We start from the raw sequence: 25,710 nt of genomic DNA on the forward strand, positions 1-25,710 counted from the left end.
TGTCCGTCTAATTCAGACTGGACAGTGCCTAAGCTGGAGTCCGTTACTGAGATAGCCTTTTACTACAAAGAGTGATTCTAGTGTGATTCTAGGACTGTACCCTGCCCTGAGCCTCTATCTGCATAGCCCACCCTCCCCGCAACCCCGCCCCCGTCTTGCTCACATAGCCCCCTTGTTATGACTGCACACATTTGAAAACAAAGGAAACCTATTTTTTCTCAAAAATTATTTTGGCCTCTCCACATTTATCCATCATTTCTGAAAAAATCACCTCATTGAAAATAATCCACTAGGTATTACCCCACCCCTCACATTCTAGTCTCCTTTGACTCTAGAGTCTGTCTAGCTTGTGTGGTGTTGCTGGAATGGTCACTGTGTGAAGCTCACGCTAAGGTGCCAGTATTAAGAGGGGCAGTTTGGAGAAGCAGTGAAGGACACAGACGCTGGGGTCAGGCTTCCCAGCTTCCACTGTTTACCAGCTGTGTCATGGACAAGTCTCTTAACTTCTCTAAGCCTCAGTTCACTCACCTATAAAATGGTGTAACAGGGCTGTGGTGAGGAGTTAATGGGACAGTGCATGCACAAAGTGTGTAAGCCACAGGAAACCCTTACATGGTAACTGTGATTATTGTTCTCCAAGTAGATGTTGCCTCTGGAGGGCATGCCATACACTTAGGAAACAGGCAGGATCCTGGAGCCAATACCCAGCACCTACATCTTAGAGTCACCAATAAGTATCTGTGTCCCAGGAGGATCACTTCCATTAGGGCATCAGAGAGCACTTTGTTGTGGGTTCTTCTCTTTTTTTCCTTAGAGAAATTTAAGAGCCTTGAAATGAGACAAAGGAAAAACAATTGCCAGAATTGCAAAGTTAACATTTTTATTGAATTGAAATTGGTGTAGAACAAAAGGGACCACCACAGCTGCCAAGCTTAGTTACAACTGAAAAGTCCCTGCGACATTTTACCTTTGAGCGTCCTAACATGGTTTGGGTGGAACAACTAAGAAACAGTGTAGAGATTATATATATGTGTATATATGTATATATACACACACACATACATATATATACACACACACATATATATATTTTTAACACTTCAAAATATTTTGAAATGAGCCTCACAGCCTTATTTAGTTTCAGAGTACAAAGAACATTGATAACATCTTCTGTTGCCTTCATTTAGTAGAATCAATTTGTATCCTTTCACAAAAGTTTCCTCAACATGCTGGCTACAATTTCCCCCCCCCATCCAGTATACATAAGAAAAGGATTTAGTAACACTTAGGCAAGTAATAAACCATAGGAACTTCAAAAGTAGTGAGGGCGGATACCAAGCGTACATGACTCAACACTCACACTGCCAGAAACACCGTGAACTGGCCCAGGAGTTTCAGCCAAGTTCCAGAAGCAAAGACTGACTGCACTAATGGAAGGGATAAGGCAACCCAGGAGAGTGTCAGAACTGATGGACCACTTGTGTCTAACCCTCATTTCAGCATCTTGCTTCCAACATGCAAGTATGTGTTTGGTTTACATAATAAGGTGAAATACTTTAAGGGACAAGAAAACTATAAAGTTTAAAAGATCAATCAGAGATGAAAGGAAATTAATACTGAATTTTTTCGGATCAGTATGCATGGAGCAATGAGATAAACTGATTGTACCAATTACTTTGTGAGAGCAAGTACTGAACCTCCATCGCTACTCAGAGCTGGAAGTTATTACCCCCTCTCAAATATTCCATGGGAAATAAATGACAAGATAGGAAACAGAAACCCTACTTAAAAAAAACAAAAAACAAAAGCATATCTAGTCAATGTTCCTTTTGGTTTGTATTAAGCCAGATGCTAATTTAATCTAGACCTAATCTGCTGTTGGTAAAAAATTTTCACAAGTACTTCAAATTATTTTAGATGAAATGTGGCCCAAAAAGTAACACAACTCATTGTCTCATCTTGATAATATGTTTTATACTTGTGTCTCTCAAAACAACTAAATAAATAAATTCTTCTACCAGAGTAACTGGTACTAAGTGGCCACTCATTCCTACAGCAGTTATTTGAGATAATTTAAAAATCTTGCAGGAGATAAAGGACGATTATAAATATTTTAATAGACTCATGCCCATCTTCAAAAGAGATGCAGCCTCAGGTAATAGTAGATTCAGAGATTTATAACTCAGATTTGCAACTGATAGATACATATTTCGCAAGGATCTGCCCAGTGTATACAACAAATATTAAAATTAAGGCTTTTATAGATACGTGGTCAAGTCTATGGATGTGTAATGCTGAATTTTTATAATGTATCTCCAGTTTCCATTATTACCCAATTTGTAAATCAGAATATGTGCTGATGTATGTGGGTGGGAGCTCCAAGGGCTAAGAACCAACTGGAAGCCTTGTTCATAAACAAGTTCTGAGATAAGGGCTGGCAGTGAAACAGTTGAGAGGTGCCTTAGATCACGTAGGGGGCAGAGTGATTTGTGCCTGCTGACAGGGAGGATGGGCTTAAAAAAAGGCAAAGAGTTCAACTTTAGTTCAAATCTTTGAGATTTAGAGACCCAAAGGTTTCATGCCATATCTAAGCCAATGGTTCTCAAACCTTCCCTTGCAAGAGTCACCTGGAGGCTATTTACCGAAGCGTGGATACCTGGGTGCTATACCCAGAGATTCTAATTTGGGTGAGGCAAGTGGTCCAAGCACCTTGCTTTTGAGAAACACTGCTCAGAGCAAATAGCAGCAGAAATCTCTGATTAAAAGGCCAAGCTGTCCAAGAAATAACACCAGTGAGGTCATCACCTACAAACAAATCCCTTAGGAAACTCCACCATAATACGAGGAACAAAGTTATCCCCAATTAACTTTCCTTTCCTATCTTCTTACAACTCAAAGTTTGAAATCAGTGAACATTTAGTAATGATTGTTCCAATTCTGAGGTAAAAGGAAGAGCACCAGGGATCTCAATGCTAAAAGAAACCAATTCCTTAAGAGGTCCATGCTACACAGAATCTAATTTCTGTAGTAATGTTATAGAGTTCTAGTGCAGTCTTGTACCAGTCTGTACTTTTGTATACTCTTCGACATTATCTACTCTTTCCAGTTAAGGTTTTAGAAGAACTGCCAAGAGGAAAGTTCGTCTATATGCTCTTTCTGGTTTTCCAGAAACCAACATTTTCTGGTTTACACTGATACACAACAAAGTTATTATTTATTTATTTATTTTTTGGATGCTGGAGACAAACATCTTTATTAAAGATACTACCAAAATTTTGGCAAACATTTCAAAACAGATTTGTAAACATAATGCTTCCCTTTTCAACTGGCAGCACTTTGAAAAGACAATACGGTAAGACAACACAAGTTGAATCAACATTATTCAAAATCCTTGTATTTTTGACCACATAACTTATGTTCCCACATGATAAAACAAATGATAGTTTAAATCAACGTCAACAGATAAACTCCATGAAATGAAAGTTTGTGCTGTTTGATGAATCACAGTATGTTATGGTTAAATATATCTGCTCTTTTTTATATTCCTGGCTCCCAGGATGAAAAAAAAAATCTTTAAATATACATTTCTTGTAGGTAATAGCTTCTTTGCATATCTCTCTTCAAAAAATACTTTATAGCAGTATATAAATAGGTTACCTACATGTTTAATTTTATAATTTTGCCCCAAAACTATAGATCTGTTTCATTTTCATAACATATTGATTTTGCCCAACATTAATAAAGCTGACAAACTGTTGAAATGGAAATGCTTTTGTCTTCCACAATAGAAGTAGCAATTTGACAGAAAAAAAACAAAAACAAAAACAAAACCAACCCCTACAGTAACACTCGTCAGTTGTTTAACCTGAGCGTTTGGCCTACTGAGAGTAGCAGCTTTTGTCCTCCATGCACGCTCACATCCACATCCACACCACCTCTGCACACATACCGGTCGAGCACACGTTTTCAGACGCTGGTAGGCCACAGTATGCTTCCCATTGCTCTAACCAAGTGGGAAGCAGTGTAGCTAATGATTAACCACACTATGTACACAACTAGCAAACACCTTAAGGCAACCATTGCAATGGGGGGTTAACTTGCAGGGCAGATTCACTGTCTAGATCAAGTCAGCCTGTATGTACATATGTGTGTGCTTATTTGTACACATACACATATGCCTTTCTATTTCTTAACCCTCCAAAACAATGTTTAAATTTTTTTTTTTTGTATTTTGTGCAAATTTCTAAATATTCTACCATTTAAGGCAAAGAGTTTGCATTACGAAAGGTCAGAAAATAGGCTTATGTTTATCCAAAAGCATTTCACCTTGCACATTATTATTATTTTTTAAACACACATAACTTTGAAGTATGGACACTGGATCCCCAATATCTAAAAAAAAATCATTTCTAATGACAAATGTAAGTTTTTAAGGAAAAAAAATTGATTTGAAGTATAGACACCAGATCCCCAATGTCTAAAAAAACACGATTTCTATTGACAAACATAAGTCTTGGGGGTAGGGTCGGGGTGGGGAGAAGGACCAGAAAAAAGCAGCTTCAAAAATGCAGGGAAGCAAAGTAAAAAGGGGGAAAAATAAAAGTAAATTAACTCAAGTTTGCTAATACTGAAACTTTCAACAAGCAAAGTTTCATTTTTTTTTTTTTTTTAGAATCTTAGAGCAACTCATTTGGAATTTTAAATAAATAAGCTTAAGTTTATTCACATCTTCTGGTCCAAGCAGATTTAGTGCCATGACTCTGCTTGCTGTTGGTCAAATTCACCTATTAGTCTTTTGATGTGAGCCAGCTTGTTATGAAGATACTCGCATCTATATTTTTCTTCATGATAATTGGGACTGGACTGCAGAGGAAAAAAACAGGGAGGAATTAGGTTGCAGAATGTGTAATACTTCCCAACTACGGGTCAGAAAACCCACAGTGATGATCCTACCTGCTTGATCTTCTGATATTCTTGTAAGACTTCTTCGTGAACATTCTACAAAATTAAAAATTAAAATCAGAAGGGAACAACTTTTCTTTTTGGCAATATAAACAGCTAAGACCCACTCAGTAAGGGTGTTGGAAATACTGATGATGGGAATGTAAACTGGTACCATCTTTAAAGAAGGCAATTTGGCAACTGCTATCAAAACAGCAAACGCAGAACTGACTCAGCACTTCTCTACTTCTCTTCCAGATTTGCTTGTGACTGAGTGAAACGCTATGTGTACAAGGTTACTTGCTGCGGTAGCATGTGTAAAGCAAAAGACAGTACACAAAATTTCAGTGTCCATTAATGCATGCAAAGGGATCCTAAGAGGCCATTAAAAAGGGGAAGTGCTTCATGCATTTATATAAAGTTCTCTAAGGTACATTGTATTGTTTAATGAATAAAGCAAAGTGCAGAATGATTTATACAATTTGATATTAGTTGTTTAAAGGGGGAAATAGAATGATAAGTCTAAGAATTTCATTACTTCTAAGATGTACATTTCTTCTCATTTTATGTTATTTTTAAAAATATTTTATTTATTTATTTGACAGAGAGAGATCACAACTAGGCAGTGGGTCAGGTAGAGACGGGGGCAGGGGGAGGCGGACTCCCCGCCGAGCAGGGAGCCTGATGTGAGGCTCGATCCCAGAACCCTGAGATCATGACCTGAGCCGAAGGCAGAGGCTTAACCCACTGAGCCACCCAGGCGCCCCATTTTTTTCTCATTTTAATGAGATCAGATAAATAATGTATCAGTTTAACTTACTGGGACAGAAGACCATGGTATATACTGCGATTGATGACATCTTAAATTCAATTACATATGGCACATACATGAATCTGTTTGTGTATATACATCTTACAAACACATACACAGACCTTTGAAAGAATACACTGGAAACCAGTACTACTGATTGCCTCTAGGGAGGGATATTAGGTGGCTGGAGAAAATGGCTAATATTTATGTAACTTTATATACTATGGATTTAAGCAGTTTCCAAATGCTTACATTTACTCTGCACAACTCTATAATCACCTTATTTATGGAGGGGGACTTTGAAGAAAGTAAGGTAACTTGCACAAGTCACACAAATATTAAATGGTACAGCTGGGAATCAAGGCCATGCAATCTAGCTCTGGAGCCTCCTCCTAACCACTAAGCAGTTCTTGGAATTACATTTTAGTTTAAATATAATCAGGGTACAAGGGTAAATAGCTATATCTAAAAAAACAAACCCCAAACCACCATATCAAGAGCACCCTCAGACACTAATTCCTCTGAAAAATCTTCTGTAACTCTAGGCAGCCTGTTTAAAGATTAAGGCCCACTAATGAAAGACACCTGAGTCTTTCAGAGCTGAGGAAGAGACCTGAGTCTTTTCTGTGCCTGTGAGCACAGATGCTCTCAGGCTATTTTCCCCACTGGGGGAAACCCATTCATTCTCTAATGCAGATTCCTGTCAGAAAAACAGTAGTAGGCCAGATGAAGGCACCATCTATGGTTGTGAAGTGTGACAAGTTATGTGGCCCACACAAAGAGGGAAATCTTCATTTAAAACATTAAACAGTTAAACATTTTGCTTGTTAACTATGAGAACAACCAGTACACAGGTCTGGCTGGCTTCTACTGGTTTGTCAGCTGTGGTAACACTACCACTTAAAGTCGGGAAGTGAAAAGAGATTAGTATGTATTAACTGTCAGGCTTCGGAAGAGCTGGAAATACCAAACTTTTCACTTAAACCCCAAATCTCTGGGTATTAAACCCTGTTTGTATTTTATGTCTGGATCTTCCTTATTCTATGCAAGATTGAGGTTTTTTTCTTTTTTAATGTACTCGAAATAGCAATTTTGGGGAACAGCACCAGAACTAGCAGCTATATCTGAGTGGGCAGTTCAATCAAATATTTCAATGAATCCCCAATCCAACTTTTCTTCCTATATAGTTGTATTTGCTTTTTTCCTTGATACTCTCTTTAGTATGTTACAGTGAAGATTAAGCATATATTACATATTTTATACATACTTTGCCATATAAAGTTATTTTTTTCACTGACAGGAAAATAGTATTTACTTAGGTTTGAGAACTAGTTCAAATATTTAGTTTCCTAGCTAATTTTAAATGAAGACCAAAAGCTGAAGAGAGCCTGGTTTGCCAGAAGACCTGCTCTGAAGGCCAGCAGATTGCCTGGGAATGGGCCAGGCAGAGAACAAAGAGGGTAAAATATGGAAGTCAGCCTATCTAGAAGCAAACATGTTTACCTGATACTCTTTTGAGCCTGGAGAAAGCCGCTTTCGTTGTGCATCTAGTTTGATAAATCTTCTAGCTACAGTCTCCATCCTGGCATGCAAGGCCCTGTACTCATCATACTCAGCATTGAAGTCATCCTTGTAATTTTGGCGTTGCTCATAGGAGACGATAGCAATATATTTTCTAATGAGAAAAAAAAAATAAGATAAATGGAGAGAGACTATACAATCAACATGATGCATAAGCCTGATATTTAAACAAAAAACTTAGAAACCATATCCAAGCACGTATCCCAAGACTGAATGCTGCCTTGCCATTGTTTGCCCCCATGTCACTCCTTTCAGATGACTTTCACGTGAAATTATCCCACAGGAGAGCTTAAGACCTCCAGGGAAGGAAAGTAAATGTGAAAAAAACATGGTGGCAATGGAACTGAAGTGTGACTAGAAAACAACACTAAACACAGATTTAGCTTTCCAAATCTTTCTTTTTCTTTTTCTTTTTTTTAAGATTTTATTTATTTATTCGACAGAGAGAGATTACAAGTAGGCAGAGAGGCAGGCAGAGAGAAAGGAGGAAACAGGCTCCCCTGCTGAGCAGAGAGCCCGATACGGGACTCGATCCTAGGACCCTGAGATCATGACCTGAGCCGAAGGCAGCGGCTTAACCCACTGAGCCACCCAGGCGCCCCTCCAAATCTTTCTTTATCCAAAATAATTCACTACCACACTAGTGGCAGAGGCCAAGCCGTCTGTCACGAGTCACATGGAAACAGAAGGCCTCCATGAGTAACATGAAACCAGGAGAGTGTTACATAGTCACTCAGTGCTGAAGTCAGAGCTCTCTGGAGATCTGCTGCTTTATGAGAGGAGGTCTGTCTTTGGCTGTTTACACCTGCTGCCAGCAAGGTGCCTCTGGCTTGTTCCCTCTACTTCTTTCCTCCCACGTTTGACTAGGCAAATGTATAAAATACAAAAAAGTAATTGTCTTCTTTTGAAATGAGAGACCAATGGGGAAAAATGGCCAAAAAAGGGGCATATTTCTAGTTCTTTTCAACATTAAAATATCACAGTCTGTGTAACTGGACATCATTGTATACTATCATTCTAATTTACTTTCTTAATTAAAAGGCCATAAATCTGTTTTACTTCAGGTTGTGAATAACTTAAGGAAACTGGTAAGTGAAGGCCATTTTCCCAGAGTGTCAAGTTTATTCAGTGGCAAGCAAATTAAAACAGCATTTTGATATTAAAACAAAGTTAGTATTATTTGTTTGTGACTCTGGGAAGTGGGACCACACCAGGTTCTGGCCTGGATCTCTGTTCTCAATTCCTGTTGTGGGATGCAAAATTCCCTCGACTTTTTGAGATAAAAATTGAGATTTCAAAGCAATTTCAGGCAAGTAGCAGGTGCCTCAGCATGCCTCAGGCATGCAGATATATTCTTGAGTGCAGGGAAAACCCTGGTGTTCAGTCCTCTACAAAAATGGATTCAGATAATCTTAACAGTTTTATTCAAAATGAGAGGGTAAAATGTCTAGTTGGAAATGTGAGAAAAGTGATGCACCTGTGCAACCTTAATGTCCTCATTAATATTTTTATTCATGCTGAGTTAGACACTGTGGAGGTTTATTTTTCTAAGTGTAACTGAGACAGCAGTAGTATGCTGATTTAGGGCGCCCTGCTGGTGTCTTTGCTGTAAAAGGAATGGGGCCAGCCAAGCAGAGAAGCAGTACTCTCCTAGACAGGGCTGTCCTGACTGCACACCAGAAGAAGCCCAGGGTGGGAAAAGAGGTTCCTGGGAATAAGTGTATGAAAGCAAAATGGCTAAACTGCTCATGAAACTCAGGCTTCATTTATTGTATAAAATATCCTGCTTTCTCAAAATCACAAACGAGGCTACAGCCTTGGTATTTTATTTAATAATTTCCTTAGGGAAAAATACCAAACTGGCCAACAGTTGTGTTGCTATTATAGAAGATTACTTGGTTATACTGGCATTCTAACAAAAAACACTTCACTATTAAAAACAACAACAACAACAAAAAACCAAAAAACTGTTATGGTTCTCTAGTTGGTTCCTACTGCAGGGATAGAGTAAAATTTTAAAGGGTTTGGCTATTTCACAACCACAAGTAACAGAAGTATTCTTATTATACAAAAATTAGGAATATTGTGGTTTAAGTATGTATTATTCAGAGACTGATCATTAAGGTTTTATTGTATATCTTTTTGGTTTTCTTCTGAAACAATCAAAGTTTAAGTTCTGTAATTTCAGTGTTTTTGAAAATTCATGCCTTCTCACCATTTTAAGAAAATTTGCTATATTTACATCAGATAGTCTTGGGATAAAATAAGTTAAACAATCACAGAGGTTACGTACTTTCATGATTTTTAAAAGCCAGAAACACGACAAACATATGAAAACGTGCTGAGGAAGATGTAGCAACCATCCTTAGATTAGGGAGTTAAAAATGAGTTTTTAAATATAGAACTAACGGTTTAAGTCGACAAAACACAGCAACATCCTGAATCCATGAGGAAAGGGTTAGAATTATTTTTTAGTCTCCCCACATGATTTTGTCACATATAACTAGTCTGTGTCATTATTACAAAAAAAGGGGATTTCAAAATCCACCACAAGAGAACAAGGGCACAGTACTGCAGTTGTCATCTGAGGGGGCAACTTTCACAAGACTTTTGAGGAGAAGTGGGTTTGCAAAAGGAGAGGTGAACTCCCTCATCAGTGGAGCCCTGCAGGCGCTGTCCCCCAACCAGCCCTTCCTGGGCCAGTTCAGTGGTGGTTGCTTTGCAAAACTCCCTTTCAGAACTCTAAAACTATATCACCATCTCAGATGAGAGAGGATTCAGCATGGTTTCTTGGCATCTTTTCAGTTAAGAGATGATAACGAGCATTATGGTTTCATGCTGTATCATTCCCCGTTAAGTATAGCTTTCACACTACTGTTAAGCAAAAGTAACACATTTAAAGTATAAAATGTTCTCCACTTTAGAAATGAACATTTCGTGGTACATGGAGGGCTAAACAGCACAGCTTAACTTTGTCCGCCACGCTACTAAGAGGAAAAAATGTTCACAGAGCTCAGAGTTCATTTTCCAATCTACATTCAAATTATTTTGTCCATTTGTTAATTTTCAGAGCTATCCTGCAGTCCTATCTGTTCGCTCTTCCGCTCTCCATTTTTCCAGGCTCTTGCAACTTAATTATTTCTTCTTACGCAGAAGCCTCTGAGTCTATAAAAAAGCTAGAATTATGTGTATAAGTTATAATTTCTGTGATAACCAGTTACAAAAATGTTCCCAGCTCAGCATTTAGCAACTTATTGCCATAACAAGAAAAACATTATAACTGGTACTAAAGTTAAATGATCAAATTTTACTATTCTCTCCTCTTAAAAATTAATTCGATGGCAGAGCTTTATTTAAATGAAAATCAGTCTATCTCTACTTTGTATTAACTGTGGAGATTTAAGCTCTTTATCAGTAATAAACTCTCTTTGGGGGAAACAAGTGAATGTGCATTGACAGGCTGTCAGCTTTGAAGAGTCAGATCCCTGAAATCTTCCATAATCAAATGCCTGGACTGGCCTCGGAACAAAGGACAGGCTTCTCTGTACTTAAAGGCCATGGAGCAGAGCTCAGAGCAGGGGGAGGCACAACCTGCTCAGGCAGACAGGGGTGGATTTGGGATGAGCAGGCTTAATGGCAGCCTTTCAAACGCAGGGGTGGCTCCAGGGCTCTATTTCTGGAACTTCTTTTCTTGATTTGCAAATTATGGGAAAAAAATTTGCAAACTTTCTAAAATTAAACAGTCCTCTCCCATTGCAAGACGTCTGAACTTACATCAAATAATCTGGGAGTTCAATTGTTGAAGAAGGCTCTGTGGAGGCAGTGCATCCCTCTTTAACTCCTATAATGAAGAAAAATTCAAGCTTTCACCAAACAGTATGGTTATAAAATGCCTATAATTCTAAAATAGATCAGAAACATCTGGAACACTCTTCCTCAAATTCTATTCTTCCATCTCAATAAGCAACAGTGAGCAAGGAATACAATTGAACACAAACAATAGAGGCCCTATGACCAGGGCCAGCAGAACTGACGCCAGGCATTGAAAGCGCCCTGGCTACTGCAGTGTCTGCACAATAAAGGAATTCCATCTTAACCCAAGGTCAATCTTCTATTCTTTCCACAACAGTTGTGGCATCTGCCCAGCAATTCAAAGACTGTGGTGGCAGATGCAGCCAGACAATGCAAGATACAAATTTTACATCAACATCTACTTTTCAGAGGATTCAAACAAGGCAGATGAGACAATGAAGTCAGGTAGCAGACTGCTGCGGTCACTGTATTTTATTGCTACCTTTTTTGTATGCAGACAGAGGAAGCAGTGAAGTTTTCCCGTTTATCAATTTAAAGTAATTCAAAATAAGGCATTACTGAATCGCGATTTATACTCCTCCCATCTCTATACCTCATAATACTACAGATTTGTTTTTAAAAGGACAAAATAAATAGACAAATAAAGAAACTGCCAGTCATTCAGGGCTATGCTAAGTGTGTAAAATCCCTCAGTCAGTATTCTATTTGTGTGAATGCACCATTTCCTGAGGGTATGTTTAGACTTTATAGGGTAATTTTTTATCATTTATAGTAGAATTAAATTACTAACTCAAGTCCTAACCCTGCCTGCTGGCAAAACATGCATGTCCAATATAAAACAAAAGTGAAAATTTCATAATTTCTTTGTTTAATATTTTAAAAGACCAAGTATAGTAAATAAATTATGCAGACTCTGTGGGATTATTGTTCACGGTTGTTTGTTTTTGTGTTGACTCACGCCTGAGTCTGTCTTTTTTATGACAGCCTGAGTCTTAAAGGAAAAGGCATCAAGTGCACGTCACCTGGCTTCTTTGCTACAAACACCAGATCAATTCCAATAGATTCAAGGGCTGTGGGTCTGGATCTACGCTCAGTATTCTGTGATAATCTCAATGGCTTTGAGAAGTACTACATCCTCAGTGGAGGATTCAAAGACCAGGTTTGCTTCTCCAGGCCTCCAACTTGAACACTCACACTCTGTCTGCTGTAGGTCTCCTAATAGTGGGACCCAGTTGCTCCAACACCAGCCTGACTCAGGATTACCACCTCAGAGTGGGAAGTGTGGAGGCTGGGATAGAACCAGGAACGTGGCTTGCTAACTCTGAACACAAGGTCATTACCTCTTGCCATTTCCTGACCTGGCAAATTCAAGTACAGTAGTACTCGAGGGAAAAAGCTTACCCATACCTTTTGGGCCACTATACAGTACCATACGGATTTCAGTGTTTCAACAGGTCAACTTTGATGTGTAGTACACTCGACCCAGGTCAGTAAAGGCATTGCAACATACTATTCTGCAAAGTTTCTCTCATGTGGTAAAAATGGTCAGTTAAATCTAAGGGTCACAGACTTCCAGTATTATGGGCGAATTACAGAAAGACAACACTCCTTAAATTCTATTCATTAAAGTAACTTTTCTGAAGTTGTATTTTCCTAGGGAATTTTGCTTTAGTTAAGCTGGGTTTAAAACTGGCGGCAATGCTAAATGATGGGTTTGAATCTCTGACGTGCTGGCATGGGGGACGTTAAGTTTTAGAGGACAACTTTTTTTAAGTAAGAAAAATAGAGTTTTTGTCTCTCGTGTTAAAGATCATTATACCTCAGGTAAGTGGTCTTTCTCCTGATTAGCTTTTCTTCAGAAGTAAAGCATTGTAATAAGCTTCTTTGCATCTCTACATATTTGGCTTTTAACAGTTTCCAAAAGCTTGAAATGGTTAAATTTTGCTAACAATTAATACTAGTTTACTAAAACAATGTTCTTAAAATTAAAAAAGAATTCTTAAGCTCTGTCATGCAAACTGCCAATAGCCTTACATAAGACAGACTGCTTTCACTCTGAGTAACAATGATGTGATGGATTTGCATATGCAATCCTACCTTGCCTGTCTTATAAAGAATTTGACATTTCCCCTGTGTTAATATTAATTAAGGGAGGGGTGACCCTGTTTCTTTGGCAAAGAAGGAAAAGAATTATTTTTATCGCTAATTGTGTGTCTGGTTAAATTAGTTCAAGACTGGCACATAATAATAGGTCACGCCGAGGTTGCATAGTACCCTGGCAGTTATGGGAAAGCGCAACACAGTCTACCTTCTAGAATGGGCTCTCTGGAGGATAATAAAGTCATTTTCAGATGTTACCATCTTATTCTCAAGAAACTGTGTTTAATCGTTGGTTAAAAAGAGACGAAAAATGACTGCTATTAAATACAAGAAGAAAATCTGCTCTCAAAACTGCGACACTATGTAAGATTAATAGCAGAAGGTCAATGGCTAAAAAAGCACTAGTAATCATAAACAGCATAATCTCACACTCATGATGAGTCTGCTCTGCCCGTTCACTGAACACGCGCAGCTGGTTTTACGAATGTAAAATATACCTTCATTGGAATCTGGACTGGAGCTGTTCAGCTTGGCGATTTCCTCTTCTCCTTTAAGGCCCTCTTCCTTTTCTTCTGTCATCTCAATGTCGTGCTTTTTAATTTGGTCCTTTTCCTTGTGTTTTTTAGACTTCTTTTTGGACTTTTTGTGAGACATTGAATGGTTTTCTTCCATAGGCTTTGGACACTTTAGTAGAACTGAACCAGGGGGTAAGGTTCCCAGAGAAGTCCTAGAGGTATATTGATCTTGCTGGTCCTCATAGATACTACTGTTTTGACTGAAACTGTCAACAGGTAGGTCTTGAGTCCCCCGGCCTTCTGGAGTGCTGGGGGAATTGGAGTTAGAGTTTACAGTCTGAGGAGGATTGGAGACGGGCAGGTGGGTTGGAGGCAGCGGTGGTGGGGTAGGGATGGCAGCAGCTGCAGGGGGCGGCAGGAGGCCTGCGGCAGACTTCTCACTGGGGGGATTCAAATGGCCATTTAATGTTGGCGGAACTCTGTTTGTCAGGTGAGATATTCGAGCTTTTTTATTCATTAAAGGATCGATGAAGTCTGAATCTAAAAGCCGTTTCTGTGGGGAGGAGGGAAGCAGAAAAGAAATGAGCCAGTTTGTATGAAACCTCAACATCACTGGTTACCATATGAACAACTGAGGAATTTTACTCATTCTTAAGTTTATCACCAGCATTGTGTCTACCACTCTGCAAGCTTACGCAGGAACAGACAATCCACAGAAACAAAAGGGAGAATCTGGCAAATATGTTTTCTGAACTTTCTGATCCTATAGCCATACCCTAAGTTCTTTGGGAGACCATGCCAATTTAGGTGGACTCTACCACTTCAGAGAGTATTAAATAGAGGTACCCTCCTTCCTCTGTGGGCCACCGCTGACCCAGTTACACTGAGAGGAGAAAGCAGTTTGTACCATTTCACGCTGTCAGGACTAAGAAGGGTAGGGAAGGGGCAATAAAAACCTATACTTACTTAATCTCTCCTCATGTGCTAAGGCGCTCCAGTTATGAATACTCTGGCTGTCATTTATTATTTCACCTGTCTTAAAATGAGAACAGCTGGCACCTTCTCTAAGTATCTCCATCCCTGCTGAAATGCTGTTCAATTTCTTCCCTGTAAATATACCTCTTCAATGGACTGGAAAAGAAGTCTTAATGACAATGAGTCCACAAAAATGATATGGAATTAATGTTTCAAAAATTTTTAAAAATTATGCTTATACTAAGCACAATCCAGCAACAGTAATATTTAAATGAAAAAGAAAATTCCGATAGTTGAAAAGTATGAAGCATATATCCAATGTAATGAATGATGTGGCCTAAACTTCAGCCTGGAGGAAAGTAATAGTTAATCATCCCATCAATTTATTCTGTTTTCAGTTTAGCATCATTGATTTGGCAGCCATTATATAATTAGATCAGAGTATAAATAACTCCATGGTAGTTGGCACTAAAAGTAAGGCTTGTATAGACAATGTCCATGCAAGGACAGAACTGCTTTTATTTTGTCCTTCCTCTGTTACTCACAATAGGTTTCTAACTTTTTTTGATATACGAACAGCCTTTTGCCCAGCGCATGCTTACCGTTCTCCACACATCTGTCCCATCTCCCCAGTCCTTGGGAGGACGGTCCAGAGAGAGGAGCACTTTGTCAGTAGCACTGGTAGATAGGTCTGCCCCAAACCAGGGAACCAAGGAATCTCTTGGGGGGAACTTAAGCTGGAAGGAGTGAGGTCTAAATGGAGTATTCTGACTGGGATCTAACTGAAAAAAGTACATTAAAGACATGTCTGAAAATGACAGAATTTTTTCTTTGCTTATTTTAGAAACATTTTTCCCCAAGAAAAGTTTTCTCGAACATCTTTCAGATAATATTAAATCTCTTCAATTTTTTGTATAATTTGAGACTGGATATGGGACTAAATAAGTCTTCTAGTCAGTGACCTAATAGAAAAGTAGATAATCTTATAACACATGTAAACTTTAAATATGGAGAAGCAAAGCAGATATTAAGCACTTTGACAAGCAGTGCCGTGTAGGGAAAAAGAGGCCTGCGCTGTGAGCTGGGACCTGAATTCTAGACAGAGCTCTGCCATGATAACTAGCTATGTGACTGTGGGAAGACAAGCTATGCAGCTTCTTGGAGCCTCATTTTCTCGTGCATAAATCAGACCACCTGAACTAGGTGGCTCCTGAGGTTCACTTCAGGGCTATGATTATATAATTTTATGAATACCTGAGGAGAAGATGCAGCATCTCTATTAGAACATACGGGAGATTCTGAACGGCTGGTGCTGGCAGCACTCTGAGATGGATTTAGTTTTCTGTAAAGGAGACACCAGTTCCAGTTATGGGGAGAATTTTCAAATGTTCATGATAAAAAGCTTACCTTTGTTTTTTCCTTGTTTTTTTCTCAACACTTAAGTAACAATGACTAAAACTTTTTTTTAAGGAAAAAAAACAGATTTACCTTGAGAGCACTGACTCTAATGACCGTCTGTCTATTTCACTGTATCCAGGCCAGTCTCTTTGAAGCTCTTTAAAAACATAATCCTTTAAGGTATATGAGAGGTCCTTTGGATTCAGATTAGCTACCTGGTACATGGTATGAAAACAGAGCATTAGATCTTTTTGCTACTTCCTAACCCAAAACAGGCAGCATTTTGCATTTACACTGAGAATAACTATACCAATTGGCCCCAAAGGGACTGCTAGTTTTGCATATGCCAGATCTCAATAAATGCTATTTGACTTCATTTGGGAAATTTAAACTTTTTATATAAGTAGCTAAACATTTTATCCCTGAATATCCACTGTATGTCATATTTCTATTCAAAAAGCTTATAGTAGGCAAAAAGTGGAGGGAGGTTTATTTAGTTTATTTTTTTTACTTTTATTTATTTATTTTTAAAAAAGATTTTATTTATTTATTTGACAGAGATAGAGAGAGAGATCACAAGCAGGCAGAGAAGCAGGCAGAGAGAGAGGGGAAAGAAGTCTTCCTGCTGAGCAGAGATCCCGACATGGGGCTCGATCCCAGGCCCCTGAGATCATGACCTGAGCTGAAGGCAAAGGCTTAACCTACTGAGCCACCCAGGTGCCCCTTTTTTTTACTTTTTTAAATTTAAGTTTTTCTAGTATAAGGAGTGAGGTTTAACAACTTCATTATCTACTTCTGGTCATTAACTCCATTACTTTTGAATCACAGTAAAAATCCTTGGTCATTTGTATTAGGTAGAAACCAAAGAGTTCCCAAATGCTAGGTTATAAACTTTCCCTTCAGTAATCAGCAGAAATTATCTCCATAAATAGTATCAATTCTAATGTCCTTGTCTGTCATTTTCTTGGCTTGCTAAGCCTGCTTCTTGTGACTGCCAGTTCTCCTGAAGAACCACTTATTCAAAGTCCTTGAAATTCCTAAAAACCAATAAAAAGAAATAACCCTCAAATTATTGTAACTAGTCAACCAGTTTATTCTTAAGTGTAATCTTTTCCTACCATATAACTGCAATTCCTAGAGTGTCCAGGCCTCGATTCCACAAACAATACAAATGTATGGATTCAGGTGCCAAACCAAGAATCATTTTTAAGGCTGGCAGAAAGATATTTCTCCTGTCATTCTCTACTGGAATGGTCTTTTTTTAACAGCTTCACTTCTTTCTGTGTCCTTCTAAAGAAAAGTACTATCAAATGTATTATGGTGGTTTATGCTTTTCTTATGCTTTTCTTACAGTAAGGAAAGCTGTAAGAAAAGCATTAACAATGTTAACGTTAATGTTGTTATAAAGTAGAAAATGGTAGGCTTAAGATTCAAATTTGCAAATACATTAGAATGAGACACAACCAGATTTCTCAAAGTGGAAAAATAGCAACAATGCTTAGCTTTCCTATTATCCTTGGGACGACACAGAGTTAAGACCCCATTGCTTCTCTAGGATTCATACTCGGCTATTCTCCTGTTTTCCTCCTCCTCCCTTTTTTTCTTTTGTTTTGCGTGTGTGTGTGTTTGTGTGTGCACGCACTCTTCTATATGCTAGATGCTTAGGAGCTATTTTCTGTTTTCTTCACTGTCATCATCTTCACCTAAGATTATTTCATTCAGCCCTAGGCTTTCTTTATCTTTTTTTTTTTTTAATTTATTTAAGTAATCTTTATACCCAACGTGGGGCTCAAACTCATGGTTTTGAGATCAAGAGTTTTGTGTTCCTTCAGCTGAGCCAGCCAGGTGCCCCAGCTCTAAAGCTTTCTCAGTAGACAGTCCATATGTTGCTATCTCCTAATTTATAACTCCAGCTCCAAGTGTCTTCTGAACACCAGTCCCTTACATGTACCCAATGAACATCTATCACCATTTGGGTATGTCTAACAGACATCTTCCAGACAGAATTCCCGATTGCTGACCATACACTTGTTCCTTGCCATCCCTCTCATAAGTCAACGGCTCAGTATCCATTCAGTTGCTCCATGTAGTTGATCTGGGTTAGAATCCAGACACTGGCATTTTATTAAAGTTCCACAGAAGATTCTAACATGCAGTTAGGATGAGACAATGCTCTAGATTCTGCCAAATGATCAGTACTAATGACACTCATGCCCCATTTGCTGCTGAGTTAAGCAAACCTACACTTTAAAATCTTCATGTCTGTATACATAATCACTTCACTACTGACATCACCAGTATCCTCTGTGTCAATCAATTGCCACCATTTTGCCATCTTATCCTCTAGCCTAGGAGGTAACTTACAACTTTTCTGGAGATTCAGTCACCAGGTATTTTGTGATTTGTAACCTGAACCTCCCTCCTTCCCCAAATAAAAAATCGGAAACGTATATACTCTCACCCTTATTCACTTTCATCCTGTCTTTTGAGCTCTTAAAATTGTTATGTGACATAAGGATTTAAATTAAGATTTTCCAGAAAGTACTTAAATAATTTAGTAAGATCCTTGAGACTGCCCAAGATACTTGGAGATTGGTTAACCCAGAACTGGAAACTTTGGCTTTATTCTTTCATAACATTTAGTATCATGACTTGAATAGGAGAATAAATGAAAAAACAGACTTATGGGGCGCCTGGGTGGCTCAGTGGGTTAAGCCACTGCCTTCGGCTCAGGTCATGATCTCAGGGTCCTGGGATCGAGTCCCGCATCGGGCTCTCTACTCAGCAAGGAGCCTGCTTCCTCCTCTCTCTCTCTCTGCCTGCCTCTCTGCCTACTTGTGATCTCTCTCTGTCAAATATATAAATAAAATCTTAAAATAAAATAAAATAAAAATTTAAAAAAAAGAAAAAACAGACTTAAAAGTATTATTTTTTGAGTAACTAATGAAAACATGCAGGTTTGTATTTTTTAATGGCAAAATTTAAGAACTTTGGAAATGTTACTGCTTCAGAAAAAATTTCATTTGAATGCTACAACATTTATGACTCAAAATCAATATGAAAAGTATACAGAGTTAAAGTCTGACAAACTAGTGACTTCAACAAAACTAGTGATCTACTTTTATACTTAAGCTTATGATTATAAGGTAATTGATCAAAGTTAACCCTTAATGAAGACAAGTGAATGATCTCAGCATACTCGGTGGTAGAAAAAGGCAGTGTAAAGAGCATGCAAGGCAAGACACATTTAAAACTTGTAGATTAAAAATTCTAGCTTATACCAACCGAAGACTGATAAAAATAAATTGTACAACTTCACCTATATAAACGAATAAATACTACAGCAATAGTTTAGGTGAGTCAAGACCAAAAAGAGACAACAGAAACTTATTTTTATGGAATTTCAGAGCAAAATTTGTTTAATTCAAATGAAGATAATGACTTGAAATTTACTTTTTTAAAAATTAACAATTCAGTAGCCTCTAACTTATAAAACCTACTATAAATGCTACAGTTCAATTAGTTTTTTAATTAAATATTTAAAAGAAGATGACTTAATATTTAAGACTTATAATTCATATACCATTGATCAAGATGATGCTGAAATTTCTCTACCTCAATAGCAACAAGAAGCAGCCTTTTTTTTTTTTTTTTTAAAGATTTTATTTATTTGACAGAGAGAGATCACAAGTAGGCAGAGAGGCAAGCAGAGAGAGAGAGAGAGGAGGAAGCAGGTTCCCTGCTGAGCAGAGAGCCCGATGCAGGACTCCATCCCAGAACCCTGAGATCATGACCTGAGCTGAAGGCAGAGGCTTAACCCACTGAGCCACCCAGGCACCCCACAAGAAGCCTTCTTACATGAGCTTCTCAACAAGAAAGTACAAGGAAGGAACTCTCTCCAGGTGTCTCACCTGCTGTAAAATTGCTCCGAGGGAGTTCTTGTCTTTTTGATTGACACCATCTTTCTGCAGTCGAGCCAGCAGCTCAGGTTTCTTGTAGGCCTTCAGTGCCAGTAAGTGAATCACTCTGTCCCTGTATGGCCGCTGAGAAACACTGCTGCTGCCATGTGTTTTTCGAATCGTATTTGCAGGGTTCATGGGGGTTGACCGTTTCCTCTCGGGTACTGCATCTGAAACAGCTTGAGGTGCTTTCCGAATCTGCACTCTTTTCCCTAAAGTCCAGTGGAAATGACACTGTTACACATTTGCAGTTAAGAACATTAATGAGCATCTCAGTTTCCTCAACTCTGATTTAGGTACTTCTTCATTTCTGGAGGGAATTAAGGCCTTTTTATTTCAGTTTTTACTTTAACGAGAACTACAAACAGAAGGCATTTTGAATAAATGTCCTAAAATTATGGATTTGAAATTGTTTTGATAGAACTATTTACTGGAATAAATATGCATATGGAATTATTCTGGTCACTTAGCTACATATGGTACATTAGTGACACACTGTAGCAACAGACTGGAAATTTTAAGGTCATAGGTAGTTCATGTTAAGTGGAAATTTAATAATTTCTGTGTTTACCTGTGCTGTTTACAGAACTTATCTACATATTATATGTCATTTCTTTGGCAGACAGAATATAGCAAATGTGAAACATGAGAAATACCTGTTGGCTCTCACTGAGACCATACTTTTGGCTGAGCTGGGGAATTATCTTAATCTCACAGATTCAGGAACCACAAAAAGGGGGTCCAGGCTAATTTGGGATCAACATTCAGAAGGACATCCACTAGACATTTTCCTTTTCAATAGGCCGTACCAAATTTTATAAGTCAAAAACCAAAACCAAAACTAACCAAACTAAAAACAATCTAAGAGGGCCAGACAAGCAGGCACTTCCACTGCAAGGCTGAGGGTACACAGGTGAATTAGAGCAACAGAAAAATGGTAAAAAGGAGGCCTTCACATCATTCCTGCCAGGCAAGTGCCATGTGGTAATTAACCTACTTTCTGCTTAAACTTAACATTGATAAGTGGCAAGTGGCTACTTCTAGAAAGTATCTCTGGGCTGAAGTGACCTGGATACTGCATGCCCAGAGCCATCAGGACATAGCTGATCACTGACAAAACCAGAAAAAAAATTTGGAATCACACTGTAGAAGACCCTCATTTTATAATTTCTGAGGTGAAATCTTTTAGCACCTTTAGTACACTCTAAACCTCCAACTCTGTGCCCTCTGGTCAATGGGTGGGGAGAACTGGTGATGACATGCAGTGTGGGGCAAGTACATTAGGAACAAGACTAGCAACTAGAAACAGTGGGTAATTCAGAGCAGTATCTTAAGTGCTATGGTCTGGTCTGGTCTGGTGTGAAAACAGCTTAACCGGGCAGGAACTTTAATAATAATTCTGTCCATGCTGGGGTCCTGAGGCCTAGCCAGAGGGGCTGTCTACACAATCCTGCCTAGGAATAAAGGAGAAAGGACAGATATCTCACTGACTCTTGTATTTCTCTACTGTCTGGACGCAATGAGTTATTAATATCAGATCAAAATATTGCACAACAAAGGAACTCAACATTAAAGGAACACTGCCCAGTAACAGGAAAAGCTATTAAAGGTGTGATTAAAGTTTTAGAGATAGATCTGGTTTCTGTATTTTTATTAATGTAGAGATAGCTAACCCTAGTGCCAGATGGGCAGGGAACTAATATTTACCATGAACCAATTAGGTGGTGGTGGTGGAGACACTGTGCTAAGATCTTTACACACACTAAGTCTGTAACCTGATGAAACAGGCATGGTCACTCACGGCAGTCTCACATGGCACAGGTGAGAAAACTGAGGCTTTCTTTTTCTTTTCTTTTTTTTTTTTTAAAATATTTTATTTATTTATTTGACAGAGTGAGATCACAAGTAGGCAGAGAGGAAGGCAGAGAGAGGGGGGGAAGCAGGCTCCCTGCTGAGCAGAGAGCCCGATGTGGGGCTCAATCCCAGGACCCTGGGATCATGACCTGAGCCGAAGGCAGAGGCTTTAACCCACTGAGCCACCCAGGCGCCCCAAAACTGAGGCTTTCAAGGAGATAAACTCAAATGGTCTAAAGTGCTCACTCAGCACTTAGAAAGTTCTGTTATTAGTACGTGACTTTTCTTACATGTATTTCTTTGTAGGAAAGGTTTTATGAACAAATGCCTCATGTCTGCCATTGCTTCCTGTTAGGTTAAGCTCCATTATGCGTAGGCTGTAGCCACTTTGTTGACTAGCGGACTTTGAATCAGCATTTGATGACTAGCAAAGTGTCAAAGTGAATGGCAGTGAGAGAACAAGTAAACAGCAGAGGAGCCAGAATCAATGTGGTGTGTATGTCCCCACATTGCAAGGATGCCAGCGTCTGAAGAAACACCTAAATTTCTAATGTGGCAACTGCACATCCTCCAATCTACCACTTCTCAGTTGTAACAGTATCAACAAACAGTACTTTCCTTGAAATTTTAATAGGGACTTGGGCGGGGGGGGAGTCAGGGTCACAGAAGTTTAGGAAACGCTATGAATTCCACTCTCCCCCTTGAAACCTGTTTAGCTTACACTTACTTCCCCAAACAAAGCTGGAGCCCTCCCACCCACTCTTCTCTAGGGAGGGGAGTAGACAGTGAGTTTTTTAGCTAAGCTCACATGTACCATGATTGATCGTTTAGAATGAATTCAAGCCAGCAAGGAAGGCAAATAAAATAAAAACAAAAAGCCACAGTACTACCAGTGTGTTCCAGGCTGCCCCACCTCCTCTGTATGTCTGACCCACCTCTGATCCTCAAGTCTCTGGAGAGCCCCAAGGTCTCCTGAGTTTACCACCACTCCTCCCTGAAGCAAGCGCAGGGCAGACAAATAAGGGAGGCTCATTTTGCCCCTGAAAGGGGTATGATCTTTGACAAGAAATTAGAATCTGGTCAGGGATATGACAGTAGTGGAGTCTCACCTGGGGCCTAAAGGTAGGCTGTTACTAATACATGAATTTCCTACCCCCAGTACATTCCTTTACTGTTATCTCATTTTTCCTTTACTCATTTTTTCCCCCCTTTTTAAAAATGTAAGCTCTATCCAACTTGGGACTTGAACTCAGGACCCTGAGGATCAAGAGTTGCATGCTCAACTTACTGAGCCACCCAGATGCCCCACTCTCATTTTTCCTTTAAACAGCCAGTTGTGGGAGTAACCCACTTCTTTTAAGTGCTGACAGAGCAATCCAGACACACTGGGTCCCTGAGTTTTATGTAAAGATCACTTGCTTGCTGCCTCCCCATCAGTCTGTGCCTATTCAGTCAGGAAGAAGTCCTCTGGTTTAACATAAAAGACAGGCTACAGATGAAGAAAACATCAGTGCCCTAAGCAGTTATGGAACTGAGATGCTAAAGAAAAAAAAAATAGAAAAAAAAGTAAAGCAAGAATATAGGAGGTTCAAAGTTGGCAGAAGAAAGGTTTTATTTTTATTTTTTCACATTCGCCTCAGAACAGCCCTTTTAATAAAGCCTGTGGGAGAACCTAATTCTCTTCCCAGACTCAACTGCTAATCAATTCCCTGGGCTCCTTATATAAACAGCAGCAGTGGGTCTGACGGAGTTGTGTAATCTGGGACTATATCTGAACTGCTGTTTCATAACAAGGAGTCCACTTCTAGCGTCTCCATTTAATATGAGATTGTAGAAGTATTTATCCCTCTGTCTAGTGGTTCTGATTAAACTCTCTGAAAGGAAGGTGTTAAATCAGTACATCAGAAAGAGAGCAGAAGCTGTAGATGTCTTCTGCAGTGGTTTTCCTGTTCTGTGGAACCTGACTAGAAGCCCTGGCAACACCAACCCAATGCTTTAAAAAACACTGGCAGGATCTTGATGATGGGGTGACTGTCATGATTAAATACGTAATCCACTGCAGTGGAAACCATCTCCACCATTTGGCACTTATACTCTTTTGTTTCAAAAGGTTTATTATCCAAATATATATATATATATGTGTGTGTGTGTGTGTGTGTGTGTGTGTGTATACATATATATATATACACATAATGGTCACAAAATTTAGAATGACAAAGGACCTTTGACCCAGTTCAAATACACCTTATCTAATAATTGAGAACATTAAGGTCCACAGATGTTAAATGATTTGTCTAAGGTCATTTAAACATGTATCAACTCATTATAAATAAGGAGGATGGGGCAGTAGTTGGGAAAATTGGAGAAAGAATTCTAGAAATTATACTGGTTGGGTTATTTTATACATTTAAATAAATATTAGCATGTATTAAAAATTTACAATTCAATAAAATTCCAGAATTTAGGTAAAAATCAGTGAGCAGATATACTGATAAAATGGAGCAGTGGTTCCATCAAGTGATTCTTGAGGGTTTTTTTTCTTTTCTTTTTTTTTTAAAAACAAAGTGAAATGATTGTAACACAACAGTGCTCACCACTGATATAAATTTCATGACTAGAAGCATAAATATTCTGAAGAAATAATAATGTTTCCTAGGTTAAAGGCTCTTCTGCTCTTCTCCAGGCAAAATAAGTTGTTTTTTGTTTTGTTTTGTTTTCAGTCTATAAGAGGGGCTCAAAAGCTTCTATTCCTGGGTGACTAGGCCAGGTGACCCAAAGGAGTCACAAGAGGGCTTGTGCCCTAATTCAGCTGCCAGAGGTCTGGCCTGACATTATGCCAGCACAACCCCTCAGTGAGACCAGCATTATTCCCATTTGTCCTCCATCCAGGCTGACACTCTTGAGAGAAGCCTTGTTCTGCAGGTACTTCTAAGGTGGCGAAGGTGAGCTTCGGGCATTATTTTATATGATATATTCAATTATGAACTGAAGAGGTATCTCCTATTGTCTTATGAAAATAACACAACTTGTTAAGGGGCCAAATCCATATCATTTGCTATCTGTTGTTACCAACAAGGTGATATGTAAGATGGAGAGGTAATCATAACCTCCCTTACAGGGTGGTTTTGAGATCTAGAGGAGGAACTGCATGTAAAGTGCTAACCAGTGTCTTGTGCACAGCAAGCACTCTAGAATACTAATATTCTGGTAATATTAGTACCGAAGGGTAAATGAGTACATTTGAAAGAAACGAGTGAGTCAGATAGTTCTGAAGTACTAAAAGAGCAGGAAGATACAAACAGAGCCACCTAAAAGGAAAGAAATATGGTAAAGGTCTAGCAATGGATAAGATTAAAATCAAAAGGTCAAAACATACCATAACAAAGCACTGTAAAAAAATCAAACACTTAAGGTTTGAATTCTGAGCTGAAGAAATGGAGGCAGTCCAGAGGAGAGCAATAAAAATAATTAAAAGGTTGGGATACAGCCATCTTAAGAAAAGTTAAAAGGAGCTGGGGTTATACGACCAAAAGTATAAAGGCTGAAGAGGTTATCGACAAGACTGAAGACCAGAGAACGCTGTACCGTGCTGGCGAGTGGCCAGAGCACAGAGGACCCAGCAGAGTGGGATGTGCAGCCTGGCAGGGTCACTGCAGAGCTCTGTGGGGGCAAATGTACGTGTGCGCAGAGGGAGGCCAGCCTGTCTGAGAACAGCATGGATGTACTCTGGCTCAAATTTAAACTTTAGATAACCTCAGATTTT

The 25,710-nt window shown here is 38.9% G+C and overlaps 1 protein-coding gene across 1 annotated transcript in view; it reads right to left on the reverse strand.

The window, feature by feature from the left end:
* Positions 1-863: 863 nt before the first annotated feature.
* The window catches only part of ELL2 (elongation factor for RNA polymerase II 2), a 73,247-nt gene continuing 48,400 nt past the window's right edge, over positions 864-25,710 (reverse strand). Inside the window, exons 5-12 of the mRNA XM_059175515.1 lie at positions 20,046-20,305; positions 16,225-16,349; positions 15,991-16,078; positions 13,744-14,314; positions 11,108-11,174; positions 7,256-7,427; positions 4,954-4,998; positions 864-4,863 (exon numbers count right to left, since the gene is read on the reverse strand). Of these exons, the coding sequence (XP_059031498.1) occupies positions 4,747-4,863; positions 4,954-4,998; positions 7,256-7,427; positions 11,108-11,174; positions 13,744-14,314; positions 15,991-16,078; positions 16,225-16,349; positions 20,046-20,305 (1,445 nt within the window). The 3' untranslated portion in view covers positions 864-4,746. The remainder of the gene's footprint in view (positions 4,864-4,953; positions 4,999-7,255; positions 7,428-11,107; positions 11,175-13,743; positions 14,315-15,990; positions 16,079-16,224; positions 16,350-20,045; positions 20,306-25,710) is intronic.

The sequence above is a fragment of the Mustela lutreola genome, chromosome 5 (genome assembly GCF_030435805.1).
Source record: "Mustela lutreola isolate mMusLut2 chromosome 5, mMusLut2.pri, whole genome shotgun sequence".
In the NCBI taxonomy this organism is placed as follows: Eukaryota; Metazoa; Chordata; class Mammalia; order Carnivora; family Mustelidae; genus Mustela; species Mustela lutreola.